General features: G+C 41.2%; 1 protein-coding gene across 1 annotated transcript in view; it reads left to right on the plus strand.

Moving 5' to 3' along the window:
- Positions 1–498: 498 nt before the first annotated feature.
- Positions 499–22,253, plus strand: part of LOC139345443 (oxysterol-binding protein-related protein 10) — a 69,920-nt gene continuing 48,165 nt past the window's right edge. The window contains exons 1-2 of the mRNA XM_070984018.1: positions 499–1,047; positions 11,408–11,583. Of these exons, the coding sequence (XP_070840119.1) occupies positions 779–1,047; positions 11,408–11,583 (445 nt within the window). The 5' untranslated portion in view covers positions 499–778. The remainder of the gene's footprint in view (positions 1,048–11,407; positions 11,584–22,253) is intronic.

The raw sequence follows: 22,253 nt of genomic DNA on the forward strand, positions 1-22,253 counted from the left end.
TTTCCATAATATTCAAGTGGGTATTTATACTACAGTAAACCCAACACAGAGGTCATGGTCCACTGTAAGAGTCACGAGATAAATCTGAGGGGTCACAAGACAATTACAGAGATAGTAATAAGAAAACATGTTTCTGTTACGCAACGTCAGTACACTTATCAAGAACCTCTGACCAGCAGAGTGTGTGTGTGTATGTGTGTGTGTGTGTGTGTGTGTGTGTGTCTGTCTGTCTGTCTGTCTGTCCCACTTGTGAAACCAAACCTGCACCGTTGAAAATATCATAAAGAAAATCTTCATGTGCATCGGCCTCGTGAGTGAGTGATCTAAAGCTTTTCCAGCTGATGTCTGCAGTGTTTTTAGATTTTTTGGTATGATCATGTGTGTAATAGGATTGCATTGTAATATCCGGGGGCAGGTCCAGAGTGGAGTGGGCGTGCCTGCGCGCTGCTCTCCCTTCCCACCAGGAAAACGCTGGAGGAGACACACAGTGCCACTCAGACGCGCACTGCAGAGGGGGGAGCAGGACGCAAACACCGCCGAGGAATATGTCAGCTTTCTCACGCACCGAGGGACGCTCAAACCACCGGCGCAGCGCAGTCAATCCACATGCACTGCCTCTGCTTTAGTTCAGCAGACACACATCGCCCTCTTTACCACTTATGCGCTGGTGAAAACGTCCCTGCTGCTGCTGCTGCTTCTGGTCCATCCCCGTCCCCTCCTCCCCTCTCTTCTTCCTCCTCCTCCTCCTCCTGCTGCTCTCTGCCGTCCCGTCGCCAGGATGGACAAGACGCTCTATAGTCCGCATCCCGGGACCAACAAAACCAACTCTTCCTCGTCGGACCGTGGGAAACCATCGTCGAGGAAGCCCGGGAGGACCGGGTCGCACAGCCCCGGCTCCGGCTCCCTGGGCGGCCCGGCTGGAGCAGCAGGCAGCCGGGGAGCTGTGCTTGGGAACAGCATGAATTTGCAGCAGCAGCAGGCGCGCAAGAGGCAGCTGGAAGGAGTGCTGAGCAAATACACCAACCTGATCCAAGGCTGGCAGAACAGGTAAGCACATGGATGGAGTTAGGTGGACAGAGGAGAGGGGGCGGTAGACGCAGTCACTTTGGGTTCAGGTGTCAGATGGCTTCGTGTTGTTATTTGCCCCGTCCACGTTGCACTTTTGCCACCACGTCACCGCGAGGGGGAGGAGGAGGGGTGAGGAGGCGAGGGGGTTTAAATCCAAACCCTGCACACATGCTTGTAGGCCTGGTCACGAACTATTTCACTGACTATTATAAAGCAAACGGACCCTTATAACTCTAATGTCAGCTAAGAGAATTTATGTGACAGCAGTCCTGCGTTCAATATCTTTCATATTTTGTCATGTTGGTGGACATTGTATCAGGCATGTGTTGACCCAATTCCACAGTCATTGTTAAGGCAAGATCTAGTGTTGTTGTTGAGGAAACCGCCGCTATTTTGATAGTGGGTGAGTTGTTCAACTCGTTCTTAAGCAGAATGGCCAAAAACGAACTGGTTTTGGCTTCTCACAAAAAAAAAAATAGGAAAAAGAAAGAAGAAAACCTCCAGAGATTTTTGATTTACTGTAATGTAAGACCAGTGAAGGCAGGAACCTTCATGTTTGATATATTTAACGTTTTTGCTTGAAAAATGGTTGACTAATCGGTTATTCAACTAATTGTTTGAGGTCAACTCTGAATCACCTGGGCAGATATATTGGCCAATATGTGGAGCATGAATGTGAGGAAACTGCAATGCAGACATGCCAGTGATATGTTTGGAGTACCTCAGAAACAGTGTTTCCATTGCATACAGTAATGTATGCATAAAATGTTCCACTCAGTACAACAAATAGTGATTTTTGTCATTGAATAATCTGCAGATTATAGTCTTGATTAATCAATTAAACATTTTGTCAAAAGAAAATTCTGAACAATACCCACTCAGTCATTGCAGCTGTGAATACTGCTTAACAACCAAATCTAAGGGATCCTTATGAAAGTATTTGTTTATGTTAAAAAGTAACTGTTGGATACATTTGTATTGTATTTTTGAAATTCTCAAATATTGATTGAGGCCTCAAAAATCCAGTATCAGTGGAGCTGAAAGTAGAAGACAGCTGATTAGTTTCGTCCGACCAACAGTTCAGATCATTAAGATATTCAGTCAAGTATCGAGCGGCAGATCCTCACAAGTGAGAAGCTGGAACTGGTCGCATTTTTGCACAAAAATCATCATCGGAACATTTTTTCTCTCAGTTGATTAATCAACTAATCATTGCAGCTCTAGCTCTAAGATTCGTGAGGCTAGGATATATTATGGGGCTGTTGGATTGAATTGTGTGGGTGTATGTAATAAAATGGTAGCTTGGCGTGTGGGACATTTACCCTGAAATGTTTGAGAGTGCCATTTCACTGTAGCCTATGTGTTTACGCTTGCCTGTTCCGGGTCGCCGTGGTTAACGATATGTTAACTTATTGCGTTTTTTATTGCTTTGAACAGACACGCTGCTCATATCCTGCGGTTGTCGAATATTCCGCTGCTCATGAGGCTCTGCAGCCGCTCTCATAATGAAGAATGTCTCAGCGACAAATGTCGAGATCACAGCAGTGCATTATTGTGCGGCTGTACTTCATGCAGCATTCATGGGTTCACTCCCTGCCCTGTCCGATTTACTCAACTCAGACACTGCTGGATACTGGGAGAGTTTGTCATGGGAAGCTATGAGTTTTTGAGTTTGAAATATTACTCAAGCCTACACTTGTTGTTGTGAAACATCTGGTTGTGGATTGGTTTTTGTTTTTTAGGAGAATAGAAAGCCTTTTCTTGTGAATTTCCTGTTCGCTGCCAAACTCCTGCACAGTTAGCGTGAATTATGCAGGATCTCTGTTCTGCAGCTGTCGTGTGATTTGGGATCTGAATCTGAATTCTTTTTACCAATATGCACACAAAAATTACCGACTTATAACTTCCCATTGTCGCTGTGGCGGTGCTGCAGAGAAGCTGAGGCTATAGTGTGTGATCTGGGCTGGAAGCCAGTGTATGTGAGACGGGTGGGGTAGTGAGGCGGAGGTGGAGAGAAAGAATGGCTGCTCCCTGCTCTCCCATTAAACTGACAGGCAGATGATGCACTGAACTGCGTCTTGATATGCACCCACGGGAATACCTGAGTGTAAGACGCATCCTGGATGAAAAAGAAAACACACATGCTCATTTGAAAGAGGGAGAAATGAAGTGGTTGATCAAATGAAATGTAACTGTGTTTGACGTCCATGTGGGATTTGTAGTCTTGCCACCTCTGCTCACACAAACACTTGAACACACATAAATGCAAACAGAAATCACAGAACATAAAGCCTGGGTCGTTATGAGCATGATTGTGCTGATTTGTAAGTTGAGTTGTCAGCAGGAAGGGATTCGATGGATCCGTTTGTTCTTTGGGGGGGATGATAGCTGTCCCGTTTCAATTTCAAAGTGCCTGAAGGCGAAGGGCCTGCTTTCAAGGAGAGATTCCTTTTGGTTCTTTGACCCTGAGTGAGCGCCGCGGCCTGCAGCTCAGGTTAATGTGTCCACTAAAGCGTCTTTGAAATGTAGCCCAAGAGTGAAAAGCCTCTTTGAGTATGCAGTGAGATCAGAGTACATGTTAATGATTTATTGTAGTACCAACCTTCTGCCATGGCTACTGGTTTAAACTATTTTCCTGCCCTGGTCTCCTGTTATAATCAAGATTCTTAACTCATCAGGAAACCGTTTTGAGATCTCAGTTCTTCTGAAGGAAGCCAGATTTACTAATCATATTGCGTTTCATGCCGGTGGTTCCAAATATAGAACGTAGGTTGAATGTGACTAATGGAACCGTGATGTTTATCTGTACCTGAAATTAAAACGAGTTAACGCTATAACAGTGGATTAAGATGATTCCTGGAGTCATGTTTTGCATAAGAGCTACAAATATACTGCAAATGGAACTGCTTTAGGGCTGCAGTTTAGGTCAGCAATCACTGCAGTAGGGTTTGTGTTTTTGTTTCTTTTCATTGCCGTTTTAGGCTTTTTGACATTTGCAAAGCACAGTTAGATATTATCTCCTTTGTTTTTGACACAAATGTGTGAAAATGAAAGGCACAAACACTAATTTTAACTGTGCACATAAATATAAAAAATTATTGATTTATATTGAGTGTATATTTATTGAATTGTGTAAAATAAGTGTTTTTGTGTTTCTCAGCTAAACAAAATGAAAAGAAAGGCCTGTGTTTACCAACAAAATTGATGTAAACAAACCTTTAACAACAACAGAAAACATTAATAATCAAAATTATAAATTAGGGAAGCCTTAATCTGAATCAGAATCACTTTATTCGCCATGTGCCGTGTACATCGGAGTTTGTGTAAAGGTTAAGTTTAAAAGTCAACTAAAGTAAAAGACAAGAATTATAGACAGCAGAGAATAATAAGGTCCATAAGGCTTCATACCGGTGGAAGATGGTGCTGGAGTAATTACAGTCAGCAGTCACGTTCCATCTTCATCACGTGGAGAAACACATTGTCTGTGTTTGGCAGGCGGTGTCATGGTGGGCAACAGACCTGAGTGGAGCTAATTCTGCCACTGTGTGGGTGGCCATGTGTCAGTGTGAAGTGCTGTTATGTTGTGTGGGTGCTGTGTGTGTGTGTTGAAGAAAATGTGCTAGGTAGCAATTTTTTCTGTACACACATACACATACTACACTTGTGAGGACCCTCATTAACATAATGCACTCCTTAACCCCTAGAACTGACACCAACAATACTTTTTTAAATTTCAACTTTCATAGATTTTTTCCTCTACAGCTACTCAAAGAAAGGATCCATGCAAATTTATTTACATTTCACACAGCGTCCCAACTCTTTTGGAGTCGGGGTTATACACTTTAACTCAAACCTTAAACTTACTCTAAATGTAATCTTATCTTAACCCAGGTCTTAACCTTCAAACAGTCCTGTGAAGATGCCAAAATGCTCTCACACTGAACTCAAATGAGCCCCCACAACAGTCGAAAACAGTTGTTTCAGGATGAATAGGTTGACTCTACATTAGACCCCAGACCAGACAATCGGGTTGCTGTTGAGCATTTTACACAAACACAAACACACACTGACTCACACTCATGTACACACACACTCAAAAGATATTTAACGTGCATGCAGTGATTGGATGATATCCCTGCTGAGCCTTGGCCTTTTATTAGAGATACAAAGACGTTCATGTGTCAGACAAGATTGGTGTAAGGTGTTGGAGCTCTTTTGACTGTAATGTAATGCAGCATGCAATACAGGAGTGTGTGTGTGTGTGTGTGTGTGTGTGTGTGTGTGTGTGTGTGTGTGTGTGTGAGAGAGAGAGAGAGAGAATGCCATCAGCTGGTCATGTTTAGTGTGTGATAATTCATATTTTAAAGTTGACTTTGCTGCTGAAGCAGACGATTGCAGGCTTTTGGTTGTAGATGCCGTTTCAGAGCTGGTTTCCAGGGTGATGGTGCAGGAGATGGACTTATTAATGATTATTTTCAAACAGCAAATGAGGTCCAGCATTCAGCTTTTCATGCGGGAGATATTGCTCTGTCGTTGGGTCATAGCCTCCTTTTCATCTGCACAGCGTGATGAGTGTTTGTGTGCACCGTATATACAGTAGGTATCCCAACATTTGCATGCAGACCACAGAATCCTGAGCAATCAAAGCTCTCTCATTCCCCTTTTCACATGTCTAGTTGTACAATATGAGGCTGGATCTGCGAGGGTTTCTACATGTGTAGATTCTAAATTTATATCTTCCTAAGCGGTCAGCAGGGTGGGGAGTACATTGTAAGGGATGAATCATTTCTTTGCAGATGTGCTCACAGGAAAGGAGCAGTGCTGTGCTGCTTTGATCAAAGCTGTGAGTCGAGCTAATGCGGCTCTGGTGGGTGTCTCTATGGCACAGAAGAGAGAGAAAACTTAAGGTGTTTGACTTCTGCGTGATTGAAAAAAACACCTGGTTAGTCTTCTGCTGCTTTAAGCGAATTTGCATTTGCTGTCATCACACTCTCTTAACGGCTGTTGGTTGATTTCCTGGTAGCTGCAAAATAAAGGTTGCAAGAGGAGTTAACAGACTCGGCATCATCCTCATCATCAGAGTTTGCTTATAGGCCGTGTGAGATAAAGATGTAGGTAGATGTTGAAACTTTCAACATGGATGATGGAAGGTTTAAGCAGCTATGGCACAGCCCATTCGATACAGTTGAAAGCTCCATAGCACCTTGAGTTAAGATTGCTTTGTTTTTGCAGTACACCCACTGAGAAGTCAGCTCTTAAGCTTTTACTCAGACTTAGACTTAGACTGAACTTTATTAATCCCAATTTGGGAAATTCTTTTCACCAACTCTTAGCCTGATGTTTAGTTTTCTGGTTGACTCTCAATGCTCTCCTCAGTCCCCCTATAGAGAAAAAACCTGCTCCAGACATGAAATTTCTTCATTTATCTGTTGAAGTGGTGGCTTTATGTCATTCAGTCTTTTGCTTAATGTTCCTCATACATCTCTGCTGCAAAGTTAAAACTGCTGGAGGTTAGGGGTGGGTGATTTGGCCCTGAAATTATATCATTATTTCAGGGTATTTCTGTGAAAGTGATATTCTTGACTAAGTGACAAAATACAGAGAACAACTTGCCAAATATTTGGTGATACTGTGCTGAGCCAATGCAGTTTGCCTGCTCGGTTTTGACCTCACAGTAGCCGTTGCGCTCTCCTCACTGGAGTTTTGGCTCTGCTCGTATTCAACTGCGAGCTGCTGCTTGAGGTGGCGACATAAGTTTGTTGCATTGCCTCCCTTTGTTGTTGCAATCTTCTTGCACTTCTTTCATATTACCCTGGCTGTTAAGGTACTCTTTCATGACTGGTGTAAAGGCGACGTCCCCCCGTCTTCTTACAGCGAGTCCATATCCCTGTTTCAAATTTTCCAACACAAGCATTGAATGACAGGACGCTTCTTGTTTATTTCCTGTTTGCTGGGTGTTCATGTATTCCTCCACGCAGGTGGTTGTTCATTCAACTGATTTCATGTTGTGTGGGTAAGTAATAAAGAATGATATATTACATTTATTACAGTGGTCATAGAAAGTGATTATACAAGCATTTTATCTTTACCTTTTGCTGCTGCAACCTTTTTACATTCCTCTGACGGCGTTCAGTTCAGACATGTGCCATATTGAAAGTGATAAGTAATTGTTACTAGATCCAACCTAGAGAGACTGTCTTTGTGTCTTTAATGTAAGAGTGACTAAGGTGCTTCTTCAGACTTAAGAGAGACATGTTAAATTGCCATTAGATTAACTTAAAGGCGTGCATGTCTTAAAGGGGGTTAGGGTTAGGATGGAATGAGTGGCTGGTGAAGAAAGCCGAGCAAGCGAAAGAACTAGAGTTGGTGGAGACCAAGCTTGAGTTAAAACCAGCCGATAATGGATTTGTCACGTGGACAGAAACAGGATGCTAATGCTGCTATGTGTCTGCTGGATGTGTGAGAAGGAAACTGCCACAGCTAACCGGTTAGCTACACTCACTTAACAAGTGGATATCTTAGGCCTGTGTTTCTTTGAGCTTGTTTTGGAGTTTTTCTGACCCTTAATGGTTAAAAAAGATACAACGCAGCTTTAAGATGCTCCCTTGATGCTCTGTGATAATAAGATGTTGGCCCTTTGACACTGCAACACTACACATTTTATCACTTAACAAGTATAAACCCACATTTCCTGCCAATAACCGGCGTGATTTACTGCCTTCCTGCTGGTCTGATGTTCCTCTGGGCATTTTTGAGAATTAACTGCCAAAAGTGCAGGGAGGAGATGCAAATTCTGCTGACAAGCCATTTCCTGCAGCATCAATGTTGAAGCCATTAGGAAATGGCAGTGTTTCTGTTGATGTGGATAAATGTGCTTGACTAAGCTCTTTTTACAGTGTTGTTATTGTTTTGGTGGTGATTTATTTGAATGATATCAGCAAAAAAGTCGGTATCGGAAAGCTCTTTGTTGCTACAGATGTCTGTTATTGAGTGGATGAGTGATTACAATTCAGAGCTGAAAGCCAAGAATGGTTTTTGATGAAAAATCAGAACAGCCACTGAAGTTATATGTAATATTTTCAATGCCTGAAAAGGCAAATCTATACAGATACGTCCGAAAATGCTTCTCAAGCTATTTTAATCTTGATTAAACCAGTAAAGTGTTTAAAATCATCATATACTTAACAAGACATTTATTTTTAATCATATTTTCAGATAATATGGCCAAATGTGAGTATCCAGTTTGCAGGAGCTGTCATCTTAAGTTTCTCCATTTCTTTGACAACTACGGTCCAGCCATCCTGTCGTCTTCCTGCAGCCATTTCCACGTGACAGCTTTGTTGCAAGCAACCAAAAGTATTTTAAGTATCTGTCCGGTGACATAGGTTAATCTGTGATTTTGCCCAGGTAAAATGTTAAAAACAAAGGATTCAACTTCTATTCCAAATATTTTGATGATCTCCTTGGTGATATCCTTTAGTATAGAGTTGCATTTTGGAGCTACAAAATACTCTTCTATAATCTGCCAACAAAGCTCCTGCCAGGACCTTGTGCTGCCTAGCTTTCCCAAATATTATTCCAGCCTTCCTCAGTCATCTGTAGACCTGACTTTGTCTCCCATTTCTTTTTTTTATATGGTGGCTTTAGATGGGTTGTTTTTAAGCAGTGTAACAAGTGCAGCAACATTGCTGCAAAACTCTGGTGCTCTTTCAGTGTTGTTATGTCATTATGTTTGATTTGGCCCAGTTTGCTGCAGCCTCGTGCTTCCAAAGGTGAAAAGTTCACTGTGAGTGCAGAGTCTGCAGCCTTGCAGGTCGCGTGATATCAGCACTGCTACGACAGGGGGGGCTGAATGTAAAGCCCAAGGTTTTGTTATCCAGCACCATCCATCATGTTAAAGGTCTGTATTGTGGTTTAGCTGCAAAGGCAAGACTGCCTGAAGAGGTCAACAGTAAAAGCCTCCAATCTGCTGACTGAACAGGGGATAAGACTTCATATACAGTACAGAGTGTGTGTGTGTGTGTGTGTGTGTGTGTGTGTGTGTGTGTGTGTGTGTGTGTGTGTGTGTGTGTGTGTGTGTGTGTGTGTGTGTGTGTGTGTGTGTGTGTGTGTGTGTGTGTGTGTGTGTGAGAGAGAGAGAAAAAGAGACGGCTGGATAGAAACTGACGCAGGCAGATTGTTCCCTGGTTGGCTGTGGTCGACATAAATCACCAGCTCTCCTGATGGAAGGGGGCAAGACTGTGAGTGGAGATCAATTTTCAGAGAGCAATATTCACTGCATCCTCTCTGGGGAACCCTAGGGGTTCATGGGAAAATACCTGATGTGAGGGATGCTGCATGTGTTCTTTGCCCTCTTATTGTTTGCATATTTAAAGACTAAAGCTAAGGCTCCCAGTGGCATTTTTTTCGTAATCAGAATTAATAAATGTTTGAGATTTCCTTTTCTTAAAGTAGCTTATTAATTGATCAGTATATCAAACAACAATTTAGATTTTTGAATAATCTGGTCTTTTATCAACCAAAAATGCCAAACATTTGCATTTCACTTCACTGCAAACTTAGTATACTTGTATTTTGCAGTATCTTTGGACAAAACAAGCAAATTGCAGGCTTTACCTGGGGCTTCTGGGAACATCTGAATGGGATTTTTCAGTTCTTTGATGTCGTGGTATTTTGAGTTAAATGCTAACATTAGTAGAGCTGCAATTTTTTTGATAATCACTCATTTTTCAAGTAAAGATGTCAAACATTTGCTTCTTCCTGCTCCTTAAATGTAAGGATTTGGTGTTTTGTTATACATTTTGCAGAAGAATTTGCAAAAGTTGGCCTGATGGTGGCGCTAGAGGAAAAGTCTGGGGATCATCAAAGTCACTGAGATGTATCCTGAAAGCACTGTGGAAATCAGCAGATCAATTGGTGATGAAAATATTTCTTAGTTGCTGTCCTAGATATTTCTAACCATGAATGAATTAGACACAAAAATAAGATATGTCTACAGACACATACATGATTAGCCAATTAATTAATTAGCCAGTGGGTGGAATATCCATCTGCAAATATTTGATAATTGTTTAAAATCCAGACATTCAATTGTGCAGATTTGTTGCTTATCTTGTTATAATGTTATAATCTTTGGGTTTAAACTGCTGGTCGGACAAAACCAGCCATTTGAAGACGTCACATTTGGCTTTAGTGTGTTGATGGTGTTACAGATAAAAGAAGTAAGTGGCAGACATTGATACTGTGTGCAGCGACAGCATGAGGGCAGACTGAGGCGAACTGTTGCTGTTTGAAATCTTTGAGACACCTATTAAAAAACAGCACATCTGTGAAATGCTGCAGCCGACAGGTGACCGCTCCAGTATGGCGCTCAGCCGTCACAATCAGCCATGATGTGGCCGCAGGAAGAAGCAGATGCTGTGTGTGAGCTGAGAGCGATGCTGCTCGACAAAGGCCTGATCAATACTGCAGCTTCTGTAATCGCGGGTGGAAAGAGAACATTGATCGCGAACACGGGGAATCTCTGGGAAAAGAGGGCGATGCGGGGCCGTGCTGAACCAGAAGACAGGACAAAGACAGCTGCTGTTTGGCCACTGCACACAAACATGGAAAGGTCAGCCGAAGCCACCCAGTGCCACTCTGGCCTGTATTGAACTGCAGAACCAGAACAAAGCGTTAAGCGGGGCCGGTTTCTTGAATGTCATACACAATCCTCTCTGGCTACAGGAAATGAAATGTGTCTGCCTCTCAGAGTCTTAGGTTATGTGTCTGGCTGGGTTTGAGTCTTCCAGCCAGCGATGAGCGAGGCAGAGATTTAATTATCCAGTGATTGAATGTGATTCATTAATCACAAAGGGGAAAATGTGGGGTTTAATTTCCACGCCTCGAGCTGTGGGTTCTGCTCAAGATGACCGTTCTAATTGCCACCTTGAGTAATTTGGAATTGAGCTGCCGGCTCGATGCTGGCGAAAACAGGCCTTAATGTGAGCAGAGGGGTATTTTTAACGAATCTTGCATGAGGAGAGCTGTGGTAAATAACATCCTGCAGGCGTCGTTGCATGGGAGGTGAGAAATTTAAGAGTGCTGCGTGTTTTTTACGGCAGCTCTCATCTCACACTCATTCATAACCCTCCTACTCACTTTTCTTCCTATTTCCCAAAGCCTGAAAAGTTTGTGCAACAGGAATATAAAAAAAGCTTTATCAGTAAACAAGCTGCAGTAATGAGAACATAAAGCAAAATGATGAGAATGCTTCCTTTATGTCCCGCTCCCTTTCTTTCTCTCTGGCCCATTACTTTCCTAACTTCCCTCTTTCTGTCTATGTTTTCCTCCCATGCAGGTACTTTGTCTTAGATCCAGAGTTGGGACAGCTGCACTACTTTGTCAACGAGCAGGGGAAGAGCCAGAAGCCCCGTGGGTCCCTGCCCCTGATCGGTGCCTCGGTAACCCCGAGCGAGGAGGCTCCGCACATGTTCATTGTAAACTCTGTCAATGGAGAGCTGTACAAACTCAGAGGTATGACCCTCGCCGGCCTCAGCCTGTCTGTATATGGCGAAGTACAAACACAGAGTTGAGTGTGTGTTTTATGTTGGAGTCACTTGGTGTGCAGTGTACATTCTGGGGGTGTTATGAATGAACTTTTTGCACAGTATTTGTGAATGCACTGGACAGCTGGTAATGGAAAGCTCTTGAGAGAATTAAAGCTGCAGCGTTTTGCTCTTTAAGCTGCTCTAATCAATATTTTTAGACGGACAGTGGATCAGATGACTTTGTGCCATGTGAAAGACGTCACTCGTTGTGATAATCCAGCAAGGAATTATTACTAAATGGCAGACAGACACAGTCACACAGTGATGAGCTGGTGAGCATAGTGAAGCTTTTAGCAGCTAAAGAGCCAGATGTTTCCCTCAGGAGTTGTAGGAGACCAAAAACAGAGATAAAAAGAGAGTTAATATTCGTCAGGTGGCCAGAAATATGACTCCAAATTAACGATAATGTTGCTGCGGGACTGTTAAATGTGTAAAAATGCAGCTGTTTGCCAGTGATTATTACAGGCTCTGCAGCTCCCCTCAGATCTACGAAGCATTTTAGCATCTTTAAGCTCATTGGTTGGGTTTTACGGCCAGCAACTTTATGCTTCTTTCCGTTGCAGCAGGCAGCTGTTTTCAGTGAAAAAGCTCTGATAAACCCACTGCATGCTACTTGCCCAGCACTTAAATATAGACGGACACAGTTAGTGACGAGCTGGTGAACATAGTGGAGCATTTAGCAGCTAAAGAGCCAGATATTTCCCTCTGGAGTTGGTGGAGACCAGAAACAGAGATAGAGTGAATATTGGACTTACATTCATCAAAAGGGCAGAATAATGACTCTAAATCAGTGGTAATGTTGCTGCGTGACTGCTGGCTGTGTAAAAATGCAACTGTTTGCCAAAAAGTGTGCTGCATCAACTTTATAAAGTGATAATGTGTCAGTTTTGTGTTTACTGCTTTTTTCACTGCCCTTAAGTGGCCAAAAAGTCCGTTAATGTAGGTGTAAACCTGTAGGGAAGCTTTATAAATTGCACACATTTAACTGCACAAGATGCTGTTCTGTTCTGTTATTGACCAGAAAAGATCTGTTATCTTTAAAATCAAGCTTGTCCTTTTGTGTGTCGAGTAATTTGAGGTCACTTTCCATATTTGATATTGAATTCTCACAAATTTGTAACTCGTTTAAGTGTTTTTTATTTCAGTTCATGCCAAAAAGAACAGCTCATCAGGTAATCAACAGTTGTAATCATGACTAATCATTTAGGTAATTTATCATGCAGATGTAGTAGTTTCAGTCAGATTTAGTGTTTTTGTCTGTTTTGTCTGAAACAAAATATGCTTCTCGAGGACTTTAGGCTGTGGGCATTTTACAGAGAAAACATTTGATTCATTGCTTCAATTATGTTCAGTTCTATTGTCATTTCAATTGGGATCAAGGGAACATGGTCTTGTCATTTTTAGATAGTGCAGGCTTGTTTACACTGTACACGTGCTGTTTATACAAAAACAGAACAGCAGAGACAAACTAAATTAACAAATTTATGCTGCAAACACTGCACATAGGGACTATAAACAGGAGTTAAAACTGTTGTTCAAATAACCTGTGATCTAGTCTTGTCAAGACTTAGTAAGTATCTAATGTAGGAGTGAAAGTTATTTGCTTGATTTTCCTGCATTAAGTTGAAAATGTCTCCCACATCAATGCACAGTTCTGTAAAAACAAGTGAAATATCACTTTAAGACCCAGTGCTAGACAGAGAGCCTGTAGCCGGTCACTGTGTTGAAGGCCTTTGCTTTCAGTGACCTGTATCCACTGAAGCAAGAGAAACTCCTTTTCACTGTTGCTCCACTTGAGCCGCTGGAATGTCCCCTTACGCTCTCGAGGGGGAGGATATCAGAATAACTTGGCCTATATTCCCCGAATAACTCGGTGATCCATGTGTGTTGAGCTAAAAGGAAACAATGATCACACAGAGACGAAGAAGTTGGGCTGAGTAGCTCACAGGCAGAGGTATTTCCATTTCCAGCGCCTCAGTGAGTCAAGAATAATCAAGAAAGTCATTGAGAGAGAAAAGTAATCTTTTGATGCAGCTCAGCCAGACAAACCCAACGCCTGTTTTTAGGTTTGACTGGGGCACAAAACAGCTCTTTAGATATTCTTGCCCTGAAATTAATTGCAGTTGAATAGCAGCATTTGTACTCCAAAACTTCAATTTACTCAAACAACAGGGTTCAAAGTCCCTCAACAGTCTGTGATTAAGATTAGGCCGTACCCTTCAGATCTGGTATTGGTTACCATGGGAATCCCTGAAAGTCCAAACCTGGGCATGAAAAAGATTAAACTTGAAGGTTCAATTGGGAGTCTTATATAAATTGCGTATCATATCAGCGATGGTGTGTATAAAGCTTTAAATGCCACCTTTGTTCTCAGGTCGATACCTTTTTCCCAAGAGGGTTTTGAACATATTTCTTTGCTGCTTACTAGAGTGAGAAGACACTCTATCATGTCCTCTTACTGTCCAACTGCCAAAATCCAGATGGGAAAATCTCTGAGTCGATCAAAATGTTGAAAAGCCCATCAGAGTCAGTCATACCGTGCAATCACAAAGCAGATACCAGTGATTTTCTGACTTTTTTTTTGTCCTGGATTTTGCCTCTCAGACAGCATTAAAAGTTGCCCTGCATGAATGGTGGAGGTTGTTGGTTCTGTGTGCAGCTTTTAGGAAAGACTCCAGGCTTAAAACGTCCCCAACACTACTGCATTTTCTGGGAGAAAAAAATAATTTAGCTGCTTTTAATTACAGGTAATTCTCCTGGAAAGACACTTGAACTAATGATTAATGAAAGATGCAGAAAAAGACAGTGCTCTTTGTAGTCAGGGTAGATATGAAACATTATTTATTGGGCTCTAAATGTTCATCGTTGATATTGGAAATGGTAGTTATAACAATATTTATCAAAAAGTATAAGGTCTCACAAGCAACTTCGAGGCTCTTGTTGGGTTTGTGCATTATAATACAGCAATTTATGTGGCTTTAGTGCTTACTAGCATCATTATGGAAGCATAATAACCAATTTAAGTATAATGTATTATTTGCTAGATATAAATTGATATAAATGAAGACAAAAATACTTATATGGCACAAGTCAACTTTATGTATCTAGTCTACCAAAGTGCTGTGCGAATTAAAGTGAGCAGCACATCAAAGCAAAAAATGAGTAGTAAAATGAGTAAAATGGTAAAATCATGGAATAGTAAATCCACAAAGGGAAACCAAAGGCCATTGAAACATGCACCTCTTGACTCCACAGTCGACATATATGCTCAAACCTCTGAAGCCAAACTTACTTTTCTTGGTTTGAGGTTTCTTCTGTGCAACAATTGATCACAACTCTTCATAATGTTTCACTATAAATGCAAGAATGTCTCATTTGATCCATTTTGGGACTTAACATGTGACATCTAACAGAGCCTGAAATCAGTCTGAGAATCACGGTATTATTAGCTAAAGCAGAGCGATGTAAAGGGAGTATTTCATTATTGCACCGAGGGAGACTGTTGTGCCTTGTGTTTTGCTGCTGAGCAAAGGTGAAGAACAGCGGGAATTTAATCATGTCTGAATGCTCCGATGGCAAATTAAGCAATTTATCAAACGATGTCACAATGAGACAGTCAGCCAATGAAATGTCACGTTGTGTTTCAAACTGGCTGATTCGGATTCCTGACACAATCTTTTTTGTGCATCATAATAATTACAATATTTTTGCAGTCGTTTGATGCCTGTCATTGCGATTGATTTTTATAAGCCTGCCAAGATCATACCTCACTACAAATCTGCCAAAACATGTCTACCATTTGCAACAGCAGACTATTTATATTGTTTCCCGTGATGATCCCCTGTTAGCTTTTCACTAACTTGACATTTTCAGTTGATGTGATTATCCAGAGTGACTTTCAGTGAGTGAACAGCGGGGCGTTTATTGTCTTGCACGTCTGTCTGCAGATTCAAATCATTATTATCATTATTATTGTTCGGTGTAGAGCTGGTGTAGAGGTGTTAAAGCTGGGTTGTAGTTTACCCAGAAGAGGGTACTAGTTCTTGTTTTTTCAGCAATCTACATTTACATCAAAGCATCCTTTTACTGTAATTAAAAGAATAAATTTACATTTTGGTTTGGCTAGACTAAATATAGAGCAACAGCCAATAGAAGGTTAGCGTAGGAACAGCTAGCATAGCTAGCAAAGTAAAACTAATGGTGTCTAGCAGTACCAGCAAGTTAGCATGTTAAGTCTCTTTTGTTTAATCTATACAAAATCAGAAACGAAGTTGCCGTTGTTAATATTTATTCTAAGCTAAGCTAACCGTCAGCTGGTGATAAATTAACCCTTAGCTTATGGACCTGAGAGTGGTATCAATCTTCTCATCTAACTCTCAGAAGGAAAGCTAAAAAGCTTATTTCCCAAAACGTGACATTTCCATTTCCCTTTTTAATGTAAAAGCACACTTTTTGATCATATTTGGCAAAAAAGCTGTTTAATGCTGTGCCTTGCTCCATTTAAACTGGAACAAATTGTGAACTGGAACAAAGAATCACGCCCTCTAAAAGTGACTTTTCTCTGAATACATTTTCAATGATCAACTTCATACCTTTCCTGGAGTAGATTTTTACTTCGGCACTCTTATTTCTAAGGAAAAATAATAGGAGAAACAGAGTCTACTTTTTGCCTTATATACAGGTATTTCTCGCATTTTGACATTTATCAAGTCAGTGGCCACAGTTCACTTCCACACATGGTCTTTTGAGACTTTTGTGTAGTTTTCTTTTCATGACGTACAACACCACTCAAGTAAACACTCACTCTGCTTAAACATGACATTCAAGTCCCCTTTGCCAGATTGCATAAAAGATTCAAATGAACTGCTCCGCACAACAAATGTGAGGTGCAGCAGTCTGCACCGTGAGTGAATAAAAGCTATTAAAAGCCAATTAAACATGAAGTTAAAGCTGAAATTACAACACATGTTCTCCTGGTATATAATTTCATGTTGCTGATTCAGTATGAATAATTAGGGGGGCCATTGTGTCGTTTTAATGAGGAAAGGCTGCTTGCTGTAATTGCTGGGCCACTCTTCAGCCTCTCTAGTCCACGTCAGCCTGTCCATTTTCTTGAATTATATGTTTAAAGTGCCTCGCTCATAATATCTCTCAGCACTTTAATCAAATCAAACTGCTGGTCCAAGCATTAATCCTCAGACGTACCATTATCTTAACCAATAACATCTTTCTCAATGCTGTAATTAAAATGGGTGTAATTAGACGATGATGGCCATGCTATGATTGACTGGAAAGGAGCTCTCTGGCTCAGTAGTGTTCGGATATTGCTCACCGTCTCTCTGGGATGGATATTGACATTTAAATAGGATACACAGGCCGGGACGCGTGTCTATTATTGCTCATTTTAAATGGGCAGACGGACCAGCTTCTCATTTCGTTGTTGGTCCCCCCGGTTTCCAGCGCAAACCTCGCGCATTCATCAAATGAATATAGCTGTCAACATGTCACCTCCAAGTCTGCAGCCCTTGTGACACAAAACCAGCGTTGAAATTTTCATCAGTATTATAGTATTCTCCCTGAATGAGAGCAGCACGTCCTGCTCTCAGCTAAGTAGTGTGGTTATTCTCTCGCGTCACCATACAAGCAGGTGCATATTAGCATAGCCGCATACGGAGGACACTCTGCTCAGCACAGACAACTAATTATTTTTAATCACAGCGAGGCTTGTGCGCATCAGAGAAAAATATCTGATTTAGGCGCCTGCTCACTCTTCGGGTAAGTGGCCCCTTTAGAGTGAGTGATTTCTGTGGACAATGACAACAAGAAACAAGTGGGAAGGTTGATACTTGGTATTTTTGGAGAGAGGCAGCTTTGCACAGGTGTTTCTATATGAATACCCTCTTCTCCCCGGAGAGGTTAGCAGCCACCCCCCCAGCACGACTCAAATGCTGCGCTCGTCAAGAGTTTCTCCAAACGTCTCATTTTCTCAGAGTTCCCTCCTCATTCAAGGTGTTCTCATGACTGCGGAGGATGTCGGCAGTGAGTGACAAGTGCAAATTGAATGCTCCATGCTTTGAAATGTCTTCCATCAGCATGTCAAAAAAACCAGTTAACACCGAACAGATGATTTAAAAGTCTCATTCTGGTGGTGATGCGACTCCTGCAACACAAATCTAATGAAGCTATCCCTCCTCATTATCCAGTCGCTAATGGGGAGATTGCTGCATTCGTTTACGCGTTTAAAGCTTTTCTCCGGATGAGAATCGGGAGAAGAGATACTGAAAATACTTTGATGACACGCAGAGTGGAGTTTAATTCAGGCGTCTTTCAAACAGTAGTGGATTAAAAGGTTCAGCAGGATTCAAACGAGCCACTTCATACGACATGAGACTAAAAATTGTGGGGATGAAGTCACGCGCTTTCAGACAGTCTCACCTCAAAAGCGTTAATGGACTTGTACTCATGCAAAAAGTGACCCAGTAATTACATTTATGTAGAACTAATTTGCAGCCGCAAATACATTTAGAAGGAAATGCAATAAACCAAATTACATTTTCTATTAACATAATGGGCAAGTGTTGTTAATTAAAGCACCTGCAAGCCGCAAAACGTTGTTGCTGAATTTAGGTTTACTGACAGTGTATTTCACCTACTCGTCGTGACTGCAGCATTATTCAAGTTCTTTATGGCTCTGTTTAGGCACTAAAGTAATCAGGATATTTCCCAAACTTGACCTAAGTGCTTTTTGTTGCCTAAATCTAACCACAGTCTGGAGGTGAAGCCTGGACTCTGGTGTCACAGACCTGCACTTATACGCCCACCATCCAACGACAGTCCAGCGTGCAGGCGAACACAAACAGTATATGAGAGGGTTTTTTATTTCAGCTATGCTGCATGATTCAGAGGTGAGCAGCTTGTGAAAATATGCTTTTTGAATTGGTTTCAAAGCTGACATTTAAAACACTGCAATGCAGAAGTTTGCTCAGCACTCCCAAATCTCACAAATAATGATCAAGTTGGTCATCATGTTTTCCATAATAGTTGAAGTCAATCAATTAAAATATTTAATCGCGATTAATCTCATGAATGTCATAGTTAACTCGTGATTAATCGCAAATTAATCACACATTTTTATTTATTCTAAATGGAAGATGAATTATCATTTTAATACTCTAATCAGCATGGAAACGTGGATAGGCTTGCTTTGTGCAAATGTTTTTTATTGAAAACAACAACGTGTAGTGTTTTATTTCACACTAACATTCTCACTTTGAGCAGTCATTCACATTTAAAGCAAAATCTCACGCAATTTAACACTGTCAATAAACAGATGACAAAAAAATAAATACTTTGTTAGAAAAAAGCCCCTTCAACAATCCTCTAAACAGGGTGATACAAAATAAAGTTACAAAGTGCACATCATTGTAAACTAGGACTCAGGCTATTGTGCAGTTAAACCATGGCTTAAACTTTCCTTTCTTAAGTTTCCTTTGAACATACAAGCAGTCAGACTATAATGCTCTTCTACAGTATTTATTCACCAGAGGGTTATGAACCCAGCCTCTTATTTCTCTTCAGAAAGAATGAACATTACTTGGCTATGGCTGCAGTAAGCTTGTTCTTAGTTGCGGTATCCATATGCCTCTGTCGAAAGCCATCCATCATTGCCTGGTTTTGACAAGGAGGCGGCGGAGAATGCACATTCGCCGTGTGTTTGGCCATCAAGTGGTATTTCAGACTGGATGTGCTACGGTGATAATTCTGTTCACACCGACAATACACACAGATAACTTTGGTCTTGTCAGTCGACCCATCTGGCAACTTTTTGAAACTAAGCTTTCCATTCAGAATCTTGTTCGCATCCATTTCCGCGTTTCGTGCTTGACATCCACACAAACCGGTAGCCTACTCTTTTACAGCTAGCGAGCGGACAAGACCAAACACGTGCGTGGGGCGTGCCTATTGTTTTGTTTACAACTAGATGCTGTAGTTTTTTTTACGTTACTAGCAGTGGCCACAGCTTATAAAAAACTACAAGTTCACTAGGTCACAAAGAACATTAATCTTGCGCTAAGAAAATGACGCCGTTAAAATTGATTTGCGTATTTTTGACAGCACTAATATATATACATATATACTATATAAAATAAAAGTAATAATTATCAGTCAAATCAGACTACTGAAAGATGCAGCTAGAAAAGGACACTATCTCTATATCTGTCTTTTTATGCGAAGGGGGCTTGGCAGGACTTCACTCAGCCCTGAGCAGTGTCTGCAGGCGGCTTCACAGGCTGCATACAGCCATAATAACCTCCACCAAGAGGATACGACAACCTGTATGTTGCCTGAGAAGCAGGCCAAACTAAATCCTGAAAATCACTCACGACTACTCTAAAGCTTAATTGCTGTGATAAGTGCTAATTACACCCTTGTTTAGATCTGAATGAAGCCTGATGTTTGGCAGACCTGAAGCATTTTGAAGTCATGGTCTGGAAATAAGTGATGTTTTCCTATTTTCCAGCCTCAGTCTTCTGGGTCTAGTGTGTACGTTCATGCGAGGGTCCGTAAAGACGCAGGAAGTCCCAGTCCTGTTTTTTTTTGTTCTGCAAGGCTGCTCTGAAGTGCTGCCATGAGCCCCTGATGGACCCTCTGGTGAAGCTTGCATCTGCCCAGACTTCACAATGATATATTGCCCTAAACTATTTTCGGTGACTTATTTTAGTGGATGGGTGTATTACGGTATTTTTTTGTATATTTGCAGTGGTGTACATACAAGACCTTGGCAGTCGATTTACCATTGATAACACAAAATCAAGCGCATCTTAAAATGAGGCCGTGTGCAGGTGTGCTGACACACACTTTGCCTTTTGTTACTGAGAGGGATCTTTGTTTTAGGTGAGATTTTATGATTCGAATGATTTTTTTTTTTTTTTTTTAATTACTTAGTTTATTGCACAGAATGAGCAGGTGCAGTCTCTGAGTCTTTTCTGCTGCTGGTGCTTCATTTAGGATTGACCTACAGACTAAACTCAGCATCATCAGACCTATCAAAGACATTGTTCTGTAATAATTAGTCAGTGAAATGGGATCAGAAGGATATTCTTTTCCAGTTTGACCTGGAGTGGGTCAGCACAAGCAGACAGTCAGTGTCTCCTTCAACTGGAAGGGCTGCAGCTCGATGTGTTAGTCAGCAAGTCTGGGCTTCAACTGGCTATTTGTGTTTCGATAACAGGGCGTATTGTCTCTGTGCCAAAGGGAAAACCACAAGCATGCAGAGAGTATCAAGCTGCTTCCTGTGCTGCTCCAAACCAGCCAAATGAACTGCTGTTGTTTCTCGAATACTGAATGTTCCATTTAGAAGAAAATGAAGAGGTTCAGATGTGAAATCAGCCCCGAGGACTTCATTCAGAAGGTAACAGGATCAAATGGTCGGGTGAACCGTCGGCAAGTTGAATAATCATTTGGCTTCAGATGAGATCACCGAGCAGGTCGTCCTCACTGATGCCTCAGTCATATGCAGCCTTCATCACCCTTCATCCAAATGTTCGCAGTTTCCTTTACTTCTAGGCTTAAGGCAGCAGTCACGAGTTAAATCAAAAACACTCATTCATTCCACCTTAAAACAGGCTCTGTCACGGTTGTGCTGGTTCTCTGATCTTCTCGTGTGACGGTTAAACATTTTGGGAAATTTGCTTTTTCTCTTTCTTGCGTTCTGTGCTCACATTATCCACTGCATCTGGTGCAACACCATTACATCTTGAGCAATTTTTAATTTGTTGTATTTTCTTTTTCAGCTGTGAAATAGTACAAACACTGTATTTATTATTCATATTGGCAACAGTATTTTTAGAAACTGTACATATTTTACAAATACATAGACTTACATATGCAACAGCATTTCTCAAGTGCAATTCAACATATGGCAAGAATACTAGGAATTAGTATTTTTATAATCTGTACATAATGTATTGTGTACATACATACTATTTTATTCTTTATCGTGCATTCTCCTTATCTTGACGCTTCAGTGTGACTGTTTTTGCTTTTAAATGCTTTGCCTCCTATCACGCCACTTTTCCTCGCAGTAAACCGTGTTTGCTGTGTTGGTTCAGACTGGTTGAACCTGATCTTAAGCTGTTGGACCTAAGAATATTTGCAGGAGGGTTCAACAAATATGAACTGAATATCTTTAGGCTGATCAGACAAATCTAAACTTTTGAAGACATCGCCTCTGGATTTGATTTTATTTTATTACATTTTTGTGACATTTTGTAGCCTAAAAACAAGTACCAAGCAAGTAAACAACTAATTGATTAATTTTAAAAAAAGGATAGAAGTATAAGCAATGAAAATAAAGCATCGGTTGCAACCCTGCATGAGTCCAGGTCTGCCTAAGTCATCCCACCCCCCTGTTTTTAGCTGTTACGTTAGCGAACATTAAGGTCTTAATTATCTTTTCTGCCAAGAACAGACTTCTGGTGCTGGAGCATTGAATTTAATATTAATTTCTTTATTTTGTTGGCTAAAAATAGTCACAATTTTAATATTTAAAGTCTAAGACTCGTCCTGAAATCAGTCAATTAAATACCTATGTTC

The sequence above is a fragment of the Chaetodon trifascialis genome, chromosome 17, assembly GCF_039877785.1.
Source record: "Chaetodon trifascialis isolate fChaTrf1 chromosome 17, fChaTrf1.hap1, whole genome shotgun sequence".
NCBI classification, from domain to species: Eukaryota; Metazoa; Chordata; class Actinopteri; order Chaetodontiformes; family Chaetodontidae; genus Chaetodon; species Chaetodon trifascialis.